General features: G+C 39.0%; 1 protein-coding gene across 1 annotated transcript in view; it reads left to right on the forward strand.

Annotated features, from left to right (window-relative positions):
* LOC129543293 (uncharacterized) overlaps positions 1-9,152 on the forward strand; it is a gene marked incomplete at its 5' end in the record, with an annotated part of 139,519 nt that extends 130,367 nt beyond the window's left edge. Inside the window, 3 exons of the mRNA XM_088831269.1 lie at positions 1,082-1,163; positions 4,133-4,271; positions 8,996-9,152. Of these exons, the coding sequence (XP_088687395.1) occupies positions 1,082-1,163; positions 4,133-4,271; positions 8,996-9,152 (378 nt within the window). The remainder of the gene's footprint in view (positions 1-1,081; positions 1,164-4,132; positions 4,272-8,995) is intronic.
* Between the last annotated feature and the right edge of the window lie 2,478 nt (positions 9,153-11,630).

The raw sequence follows: 11,630 nt of genomic DNA on the forward strand, positions 1-11,630 counted from the left end.
TCCCACAAGTCTCACAGCAGCCCCAGCTCCCCTGCCCCAAAGTGGATCTAATAAACAGAAGAATGACAGGGAAGTGATAGTGGAGAACAATTTTAGGGAACAGTGGGTGGGGGTGGACTCTAAGAAAACCCGACAAGAGAGAGTCAGCAAGAGAAGAAATGAAGGTGTCCAGTTTTCCTCAACATTATTTAGCTGTAGACGTCAAATATCTAATCTATTTCTGCTTAATCACAAAAGGCTTTTTATTTACCCCACATGAGTGGGAATTACAATGGATGTTCTCTTCTGTATCCAGGGACATGTATTCAGTTTACCAGTGTTGACATAGATGGGGTCCCTGCCTTTCTCATCAGGGTGGCCTTCAGTTCAAAAGGCCAGAAGTTCTGGGGAAAACAGTCCTTCAGCAGAATTCTTGGAAATGCTACATACGTTCAAGATGTAGGGAAGACAGATGAAGTCAGTGAAACTGATGATTATTATAAACAGCCCAGAAATAAACCTAAACTGTGTGTGACAAGTGAAACAGGATGTTGGCATGGGTGCTAGTTGTGCTCAAGGGTAATTAGTCTTGTGTATACAGAAAGCTTCTCCGGGGACAATTAGTTCCTACTCAAAGGAATGTTGCCCTGTGTTTTCCCCTGATATTTTTGTTTTCTATCCATTTCCTCACACAACAATTATTAAAAGCAAAAAAGAAAACCCCAGCCTTGCACTTTATTTTGACCATTTTGGTTTTTGTAGGATTAGGATAATTCACTTTTCACATGTGTTTAGATTGCTGATTATGACCCTGTGTACTGTGTTACTAAATATTATACAAATGCTTATTTATTTATATTTTTGGTGCATTATAAAATTATTGTTAAGGTCAGAGACAAATAGAACCAAATCATAAAACCTAAATTGAAGGCTCCTGTTAAAATGTGGAATTAAGTTAACAAAATGGCATTTCCAAGCTGTTTTTTTTTTCCCCCCTAGGGAAAATATTGGGGGAAAAAACTCACAGCTCTCATTCATTCTGCCTAAACATTTCTTTGAAATGTGGTAAATTAACATGTGCCATCTTGTCACCACTTTTCAGGTGTTTGGTGATATCGGTGGTTTAACGATTATCCCCAGTGAAATGGTCACAGCTATTCAGAAGCATCTAAGTGAAATAGACAGTACACTGGGAGACTCCCCGGATATTAAATCAAGAGAAATGGAAAAAAAAATTCTTTAAAATAACAAAGGTATTTACCTCTGATTAAATATTTGCTCACTGCTATACGCGAGTACCTCAACTAAGTGCTTTCTTGTGGTTTGTCTGAAAGCTCCGCAGTGGTGGGTGCACGAGTCATGGTGAGAAGACTATGCTCAGCTTCCTTTCTAGTCTCCTGCTTATAGTGTGCACTTCACTGAAAGTTAGTAATCGGCATTGGGAACAAAAGCGCGACGTCATGATCATCCCAAACATGTTTTCAGAGAGCACAGAATCTTGCCAATCTTTATCAGCTTAGAAAGAGCTACTTGCCTTCTGTAGAGTTTGAAGAGGGATGGAAAGTCATTTTCTGCGCTGCTCTACAGAAGTGTGTTCTTTCATGGAGGGGATAAGTGGGATGGCTAGAAGAGGATATAACCGTCTCAATAAATCCCCTTTGTCCTTCACTTAGCGTACAATTTTCACTTTTTTTTTCTAGAAGAAGCTTCAAGGGGAAAAAAAAATGGAAAATTACATAACAATACAAAAAACAAGTCACTTAAATGAGTTGTTTCGCAGAGCCTGTATCTTGTATTCTGAGATACTAACAAACAACCCCAAACTGGCTGCTTCAGTTATTGGCTCCTTACTTCCCCCTTAAGGTCTTCTCAGCTGTTTCTAAGGGGATCGAAGTAGCAAAGCCCTCTTGCCAGTTCTTTATATTATTCCTTTTCCTCTTCACTCCCTTGCTTTTCTCTTTTCAGCTGGAGGTTTGGAATAAGATTTAGGATCACAAATGGAAAATGAACTATCAGAGGGTGGATGGGTTATAGAAAATCCTGCATCTTTAAAAATCTTTTGTCGTTTTTATAGAGCAGCAACACAGACGATACCTAGGTCCTGTGATCTTCCTCTGTTTTTGTTTTATTAGGTGGAGTATAGTTCTTCACAATGTTGTGTTAGTTTCTACTGTAAAACAAAGTGAATCAGCTGTATGTGTGTGTGTGTGCGGGTGTGTGTGTAGCCCCTCCCTCTTGGACCTCCCTCCCATGACCCTTCCCCGTCTCACTCCTCTCGGTCACCACAGAGCACTGAACAGAGTTCCTTGTGCCATACAGCGAGCTTCCGTAAGCTGTCTGCTTTACTGGTAGTGTATATATGTAAATCCCCATCTCCCGGTTTATCCCACTCCCCTCTTCCCCCGACCTGTGTCCGCAGATCTGCTCTCAGCATCTGTGTCTCTATTCCTGCCCTGCAAAGAGGCTCATCTCTACTATTCCCCTTGATTCCACATACATGTGTTAATACACAATATTTATTTTTCTCCTCCTGACTTCACTTTGGACTAACTTTGGTGGACTCTAGGTCCACCCACATCTCTACAAACAACCCAGTTTTGTTCCTTTTCATGGCTGAGTGTTGTTCCATTGTCTATATGTACCAGATCTTCTTTATGCAATCAGCTGTCAGTGGGCATTAGCTTTTGTAAATAGTGCTACATTTTTCAGGAGGAGTGGGCAGGTGTTTTGAGAGTCACCTCTCTCAAACAGGAAACAGTGTGAATTAGAGAGGTCAAGTTTCATACCTATAATTGGGGAACATGAACACATCTGATCCTGATGATTTTTCAACCCCTATCTTTGTTTATTCCCTAGCTATGAGCATGTCTTCAATTTGACATAAGGCATTTGCATTAAGGATTACACTAGATGTTCCCTCTATTGGCAGCAATTAGCGTGTGCACATACTGTCTATATTTTTCATCCTATTATTAAAGGCAGATCAACATATAATAATACCTCTTTCAATGTGAATATCAGTGTCTGTGACTTCTTGATTTCCTTACCTCCATTCCTGCTCATAGCTGTGGTCACCAGCTACTTACCTCCACTTTCACTTAATAGCTTTCTATTCTAATGACATGCTTTATTTTCCCTACCAGAGCAAGAATTAGCAGTGTGGAGAATTTTCCAAATGTATCTTCCTATTAACAGAACTTAGAACAATTCTTGGCCCTATGCAGGGCCCCAGTAAATAATTGCTCTTGGGAAGATAGTGTGAAGGAGAAATGGGGTTGGGGGGATTAGGGCCAGATCTTTACTATGTTATCATTTATACTATAAGTAAGAAGGCCTCACCCCCCAAAAAAACAAATGTGCGGCCAGGTACAGTAAGTTCTGTGATGGGCCTGTATCAGTACAAAATATACTGAGAAGAAATAAATGTATACATGTAAGCAGATTTCTGCATCAACTGTATTTCACTCAACTATTAGGACAAGTGGATAAAGCAGATGTAGTTGAACAAGTGATAAGGTAACTTTTTTTTCACTGAACCATCATTTGCTTAACTGAATTCTTAAAAGTACCTGTGGCACAGTGGTAAAGAATCCGCTTGCCAATGCAAGAGACTTGGGTTTGATCCCTGGGTCAGGAAGATGCCCTGGAATAGGAAGTGGCAACCCATTCCAGTATTCTTGCCTGGAATATTCCACGGACAGAGTAGTCTGGTGGGCTACAGTCCGTGGGTTGCAAAGAGTTGGATGTGACTCTTTACATATATTTATTTTATAGGTCTGTCACTTTTCTTTGGCTGCACTCCAAGGCACGCAGGATCTTAGTTCCTGGACCTAGGATCGAACCCGTGACTCCCTGCAATGGAAGCATAGAGTCCTAACCACTGGACCGCCAGGGGATTCCCATCCCTTTTATTATTTGCATTTTTTCTCACTAAAATGTAGGCTTTCTGTTTTAGTTAGCGGTGCCCTCCGAAGTCCTCGGCGTTGTTGTTTGAACTAGTAACGCTCAGTCACTTTTCATCGGATGAAAGTGTAAACTGATAAGCCAAGTTTCACTTCACTTTATATTGAAGTGTTGTACAACACTGAATTGAATGAACAATACAGAGATCAGTAATCTATTGATAACTTTTCTTTTCTTGTGTTTCCTTTAGGAATTGGTGGTCCCAGTGAAAGGATGGGTGTAAATAAGAAAATCAGTCTTTTCTTGCTCCTGAAGGATGCTCGTGGACACAGTGTGTTTCCTAATCCCAGCAGTCTAATACGACGTTACTGCAAAGCAGGAGTTATTCAGTATTTTAAAGTCAAGTGTTCAGTGTTTTGTTGTTCGAGTTGTTTGATAATTGTTTCCCTTGCCATTGAACTGATCTTACTGAGCATTAAGTGTCATGTAATAGCTTCAACATATGAGTTAATCTAGCACTTTCATTAACATTTTGTGCATGTGTGGTGGGTAGAGATTAACTACCATGATTTTTCAAGGGTTCTTTCTTGTTGAAAAGGCCCACTCTAATATTCATGGGCTCAGTGCTATAACTTAGTTCAACATTGAAATAAGATTTGGGTACTCTCTTATCTCTGAAGTGAATACCCCATTTGCATTGGCATGGAAACAACCTATTTAGTTTAGATTTTTTTTGATGTACACACATGGTTAGTTTCTTAATAGAAAAATAAGGGGAAAAAAAGGACCTTTTTATTCTTATAATCAATTCTTCTCATTCCTGTGGCCTTTTATGAACGCCAAACAATGCCATGGATAAGGAGAGAGAGGAGTGGTCTTTGTTAACAGATGCTCTATAAGAACAGAGTTCTGACATGAGCATCTTCAGTAAAATGTTCTGTTTGCAATGTACACATATTTATACACTACGCAAAGTGTTACTTCAAAATTCAAGGCAGGTTTCTAGGGGACTATATATCTATCAATTCAGCTATTTTTCTCAGTAAATTGAGGACAACTACAGTGCTAATAATTATTCTTCAGGAATCTCCTAGTAAAATAAGCTTTGCTTTATCTATAAACTCATGCATCTTTCTTCCAATTATTTCGTTGATAACTTCTTTTCTAATGTTGCAGTCACTCACCAACTTGTGTCATTCGCATTGATATTTTCCCTCACATAGAGCTAATGCACAATACAGACGATGGTTATAATTGAAAACAGTAAATAAAAAATACTTTTAATAGATCATTTTTGCCAGTACCCATTGTGTTCTTATTGCTCAAATAGATTATCCACTTGAAATTAAATTCTATTAAGGAATAAAAATATGAATAAGAAGGAATTAAACATTTAAATGCTTGCTGTAAATTTAAAAGTGAGATCTGTTCAGTTTTCCTTATATTAAGCTCAGTGACAACAGATAGATTACACTAAGTGTCAGTTAAGCAAGTAGATGAAAAATGAGTGATTTTCATCCTTCAGTTAAATATGGTGCTAAGTGGTATGCGCTGGCATTAAAAGCAAATTACTTATCACTTCAACAATCACAGCATGAGAGCATTCTATTGAAAGCTGCATTTCCAGTCTTTCTTGGTCCTCAGTTTTATTAAATAAATCAACTGATAATGGTTGGATAAGCAGAGGAAAAAGCCTGGATGGTGTTATGACGTTTCCATTTTATCAGCGCCTATTCGAGATATCTCTAAAATGGTCTTTTGCAGTCACCAAGAATTCACAGTCACAGCTACACACACAAACCCACCCACGCCCACACACACTATATAACCACTCTAAACGCTGGTCGTGTCCGACTCTTTGTGACCCCATGGACTGTCCATGGAATTCTCTAGGCCAGAATACTGGAGTGGGTAGCCATTCCCTTCTCCAGGGGCTCTTCCCAACCCAGCGATCGAACCCAGGTCTCCCGCATTGCAGGCAGTTCTTTACCAGCTGAACCACAAAGCCCCCACACACACTGTATTTACATGTAATGTCATCCGGTCCCGTTTATCTACGTGAAGCACAAATCCCTTCTTCTCCGTCACTTTCAGTTGGCCATCTTGCTTAATCTTAGACGCTTCTAGGCACAGGAAAGCCACCACTGCAAGTGAGAACGCCCATTACTATCACGCCAGGAGTTCCTTCCAGTAGCTTGAACACAGTAGTTAGAGGATATGAGATCCTTATGAGGACCTGCCAATTATAACAGCTCAGAGCCTTGGCAAATGATACGTCTTAACTAAATTGTAGTTGACTGAGTGAAATCAAGTAAGCCTCATCTTTTTAAAAATGTGTACATTATTTGATTTTGAATACTGTGCATTTGCACATATTTTCCTTTTTGTGACTGAGGAGCAGTTGGGGAGGTGGGTGTGGATGTACTCGAGTGAGGAAGGCAACCCTGGGTGCCCCCTTCAGGGGCCCATGAGATGTTTCACTCTCTCACGCAGACAGCTAGTGTACCAAGGTTGGAAGCTGTTCAGTTTGCTTTAGTATATATTTTGGCATATAGCAACTCTTCATTTTTTTGTAGCTTAATCTATAAAGTTTGTTGTCTTAAAAGGTGGTATATTAAATTGCTTATCATTTCTCATATCTTGAAATGCCACTTTTATTATGTAATAAGCACTTATAATTACATTGTTTTCCTAGAAAGTGTTGTTGCATTGATTTATTGCATATTTTCACATTAGTATCAGACTCCGCTAATTAAAGTAGCTCATAGGTCTGTGTTAATCAGGGACATCCGATGATTAAATTGCACACTGCTAAGAAAGACTTAAGAAAGCTGATCACCGAAGAACTGATGCTTTTGAACTGTGGTGCTGGAGAAGACTCTTAAGAGTCCCTTCGACTGCAAGGAGATCCAACCAGTCCATTCTAAAGGAGATCAATCCTGGGTGTTCATTGGAAGGACTGATGCTAAAGCTGAAACGCCAATACTTTGGCCACCTCATGTGACGAGTTGACTCACTGGAAGAGTCTGATGCTAGGAGGGATTGGGGGCAGGAGGAGACGGGGATGACAGAGAATGAGATGGCTGGATGGCATCACCGACTTGATGGACATGAGTTTGAGTGAACTCTGGGAGTTGGTGTTGGACAGGGAGGCCTGGCATGCTGTGATTCATGGGGTTGCAAAGAGTCGGACACGACTGAGCGACTGAACTGAACTGAACTGAAGAAAGACTTATGGGCAACATGTGCAGAATGAGAATTTAGAGAAGAGAATGCAAATGTAAAGGACACAACCTATGCACAGGATATTTAGAGACTACATTAATGTTTTTTTAATTTGAGCATATTTGGAATTTTTCATAATAATAATAAATTAGGATGGCAATGATGCACACTAGAAAGAGGTAATACCAGATGTGACATTAAGTGTGAAAACAGCTCTACTTGATAGAGAAACTATAAACACCGATGTCAATTATTCTATGTTTAAAATGGATAACTAACAAGGACGTCTTGTATAGCACATGGGACTCTGCTCAGTGTTATGTGCCAGCCTGAATGGAGGATGACTTGGGGGAGAAGGGATACATGTACACGCAAGGCTGAGTCCTTTCGCTGTTCACCTGAAGCCAACACACCACTGTCAATCAACTTTACCCCAACACAAAATAGAAAGTGTAAAGTTTGGAAAAAAGCCCATAAATTATTGAGTACCCCATATATCCAATATATGCTCATGGAGCAGAGACAGAACAGTAGATACATTGATTAAAAAAAGATGTGCTTTAAAAATTGTGAATCCCTATATTGTTGCACACCTGAAGCTTATACAATATTGTAAATCAACTATATCCAAATTAAAAAGAAAAAAAAAAAACCAGGAGCAATCACTGATCCAGAGGCATTCTGAGATCCCACAGGCAGTTAGGAAAGTCTGCTCCTTTGGTTGTAGGAAATATAGCGATCAGCCTTCAGTTCTGCCTTGTGAGGTAGGTTCCCCCGGCCTACTCTTCTCCCTGACTCTTGGCTATCTTCTGAGAGCTCCTGCCTCTAATATTATTCTCTTTAGTTGTTTCTGAAGTGACCTTTAGAGATTATGACCTTCTTGCAGTCTAAGCAGCTTTATCAAACTGCTTCCTGATCCTTGGTGCTAAAGTTATTTAAAGTCTAAGACAATCACATTTTTTTTTTATTTTTAAATTTTTGTTTAGGTTAGTGCTCTTTTTGGCAGTACAACAGTCTCAGAAATTTAAGCAGCTTTTTTTAATTTATTTGATTCCAGTCAGGTTCATATGCCAATGATCACACTAACAGTTCTTTTTGAGACATGACTTAATTGCAAATGCTCTGAGTTTATCAAGCACTGGTGGAAAAGCTATATCTTTTTCCTGAGCCATTTTCTATTAAATTAATTGCAAACCCTCATAATCCAAGCAGACATAGTCACAATGGGAAGAGGGGATTACTGTTGATTTTATCCTTGTCAAAAGACTTTCTTTGTGCAAAGGCGTTCTCAAGTTTATTTTGTGCTGGTAGGTGATATAAAGCAGTTACCTCTTCTGACCCTAAAAATCTCCAAGCTCTTCCACCCCCTTCATCCCCTTTCATTTGTTTGCTAATCAAGTTCTTTCTAAACTCAAAGCTTTTCGTAGAACATTGTCTGATGCAGCCAGCATTCTCCAGCACATGCTACTCATGTTTTATTTATTTATTTTTGCATCTTCCCAGATCCTAGAATGTAAGTTCATTAGAGGTATTGCAACTTCCAGTTATTGCTGGAAACGATTGCTAGTTTCAGAAAGAAGGGTTCTTTCTTGTACCCGCTGTGCATCCATCACAGGTCCCTTTGGCATCCTTCACACTCTGTGCCCAGGCTGATCAAGGAATCACCCTCTAGAACGCTGCTGGTTGTCACAGCAGAAGAAAAAGAATATGAAGTAGCATGATCGGCTCTTAAAGCTTCCAGGAAGATGGGAGCCATGTCCCTGCCACCCACAGGATCAAAGCAAGCAACATTCACAAAATGATGGAGATGCTACCACGGGGGCTGATTCAGATAGAAAAAATTATACTGACTCTTACAGCTCCTCTTGGCTCTATATCAACCATTCAGAACCTCTATTGAATATACTTTGAAAATCGACCCAGAATCTGGCTCATCATCACCTAATTCTCTACCACCACCCCAGCTTGAGCACTATGATTGCTCTCTTGGATTTCTGCAGTCCTCTCCTGCTGGCTTCCCTGCCTTCACCCTCACTGCACTTTGATCCATCCTCAGTGTACTGACTAATTTGTTGGTGTTGTAGTCACTCAGTTGTGTCCACCTGTTTTCTGACCCCTTGGACTGTAGCCTACCAGGTTCCTCTCTCTATACGGTTTCCCAGGTAAGAATACTGGCGTGAGTTGCCATTTCCTCTCCCAGGGGCTCTTCCCAGCCAAGGGATCAAACCCACGTCTCTGATGGTCCTGTAAAAACAAGTCAGATCATGTGACTCCCTGGCTCAAACTCCCCATTTGAGCAGAGTTCTCAAGATGATCTCAAGTCATCACCTCCTTGTCCCAATCATACATATTCTCACCTGTATTCATTATGTTCTATCATTCTGATTGTTTTCTATTTCTTAAAACATACCTGTTTTCTCAGTCTGGAAGGTCATTCCAGGCTTTCTGTTAAATCTGGTATCTATGCTGTGAAATTCCTCCGGAGGTCCGTGTGATTAACTCTTTTGCTTACTTCTAGTCCTTGCTCACAAAACACTTTCATAATGGAAGCAAAACATTGCCATGCTACTGTAAATTGCCTCTCACAATTGTTCACTTGAAAGCCTTCTAGGTCTGATGATATTTTCCCCTTAGTCTGATAGCCCCCAAACCTTGTATCATTTATTATGAAGGGCAACCATGAAAAGAAGCTTTTAAAAGTGTTTGTTCACAAAAATTCTCTTTAGGAGAAAATTTTATATCAGCTGCTGGGGGAAATATGTGCAGGTGAAGTATAAGAAAAACAGAACAAAAACAAACAAGCAAAACCCACCTTCATTATGAGTCACGAGACAAGCTTTTAACAAACAATCTTGGAAGGAATCCTTAAATATTTTTATTTAAGACAGCATGGGTAGTTCTCGGAAATTTGTATTTTAGAAAGCAATGAGTGTAATTATGGTAAACTTCCAGGTACTCGCTAATATAGATAACATGAACAATACAACATATCAGGATAATTTACATAGAATAATGTTAATGTTTTATAATGTCAACTTAAAATATGTTTTCCTGTGCTCATGGCACACTAATAAAAATATAGTATATAATTGGATTACTCTACAAAAAAGAAAAATAACTACTAAATCATACAAAACAGAAGTTGTGCAATACATATTCAGATAATAATACAAAATTTTTTTAATTGTGAAAATTTATATTAAAAGGATATATGCTGAAGAAATTTTTAAGTTACTTGTCGGCCAAAGAGAAAATAAAAATTGCAACCCTAAGTTATTAAGAAGTTAATGACAATGACGCAATTAGAACATTATTTATGAAAACATATCAGGTATGGCCAAGGCTATTTTCAGAAAGAAATACTTTTAACAGTTAAACAAATTGAGAAGCTAGAAAAAAAATATGAAAAATAATAGATTTTCCAAAGATAAAAGTCACTCAGAAAGCAGGAACATTAATATTAATTTTTTTGAGGGACAAAGCCTAGTAGTAGTTTTCTTTTCTGTTAAGATTGGAAAAAAAGAAAAAGAGAAAAATTGCAAACATACAATATTAGGAATCAGAGAAGTGTGATCTAACCACAGATAAAGAAGAGGTTAAAATACAAGCTTTAAGAGAAATCCTAAAGGAGACACAAGTAAAGGATAAGAATTTGATGTTTGGTTAGGAGATTTTGTCTGGATAAATAGACATATGATTCTGTCTATCTATAGACACACATTGTGTGTCAGGTATTTTATCAGATATATGTATAAAATCATCGATGTCTATGTAGAACTATGTATTATTAAGTGTCTGGTACACAACTAGTATTGGATATTTATCCAATGATTAAACTGAGTCATTAAGTGACCAAATATTTATACTCATGATATTGTACATCATTTTTAAGGTATTGGTGGTTATATTTTGCATTTTAGAGAACTTTTATTGTGTTTATAGTCAAATATCCCAGTTTTTTTTTTCCCCCTGTGTCTGGTCCCATTTTCTACACTAAGAAGTGAAGTGAAGTGTAAGTCGCTCAGTTGTGTCTGACTCTTTGCAACCCCTATACAGTCCATGGAATTCTAGGCCAGAATACTGGAGTGGGTAGCCTTTCCTTTCTCCAGGGGATCTTCCCAATTCAGGGATCCAACCCAGGTCTCCCACGTTGCAGGCGGAGTCTTTACCAGCTGAGCTCATTTACCAGCAGAGCTCAAGAGAAGCCCAAGAATACTGGAGTGGGTAGCCTATCCCTTCTCCTGTGGATCTTCCCGAGCCAGGAATCGAACCGGGGTCTCCTGCATTGCAGGTGGATTCTTTACCAACTGAGCTATCAGGGGAGCCCTTTCTACCCTAAAAGTGTTGTCAATCATGAGATCATATACTCCCCTCATTGTTCCACGGTTTTTTTTTTTAGAATTAGCACTTTAATTCATGGAGAATTTATGTTACGGAGGAAAGATTGAGCCTCATTTTCTTTTCACTTAACCAATCGTTCCCAGATCATTTATTCCTTACCACTTCTTTTCCCAACCAAACTG

Source organism: Moschus berezovskii, chromosome 23, assembly GCF_049115385.1.
Source record: "Moschus berezovskii isolate FMDL1 chromosome 23, NW_MosBer_1.0, whole genome shotgun sequence".
Lineage (NCBI taxonomy): Eukaryota > Metazoa > Chordata > Mammalia > Artiodactyla > Moschidae > Moschus > Moschus berezovskii.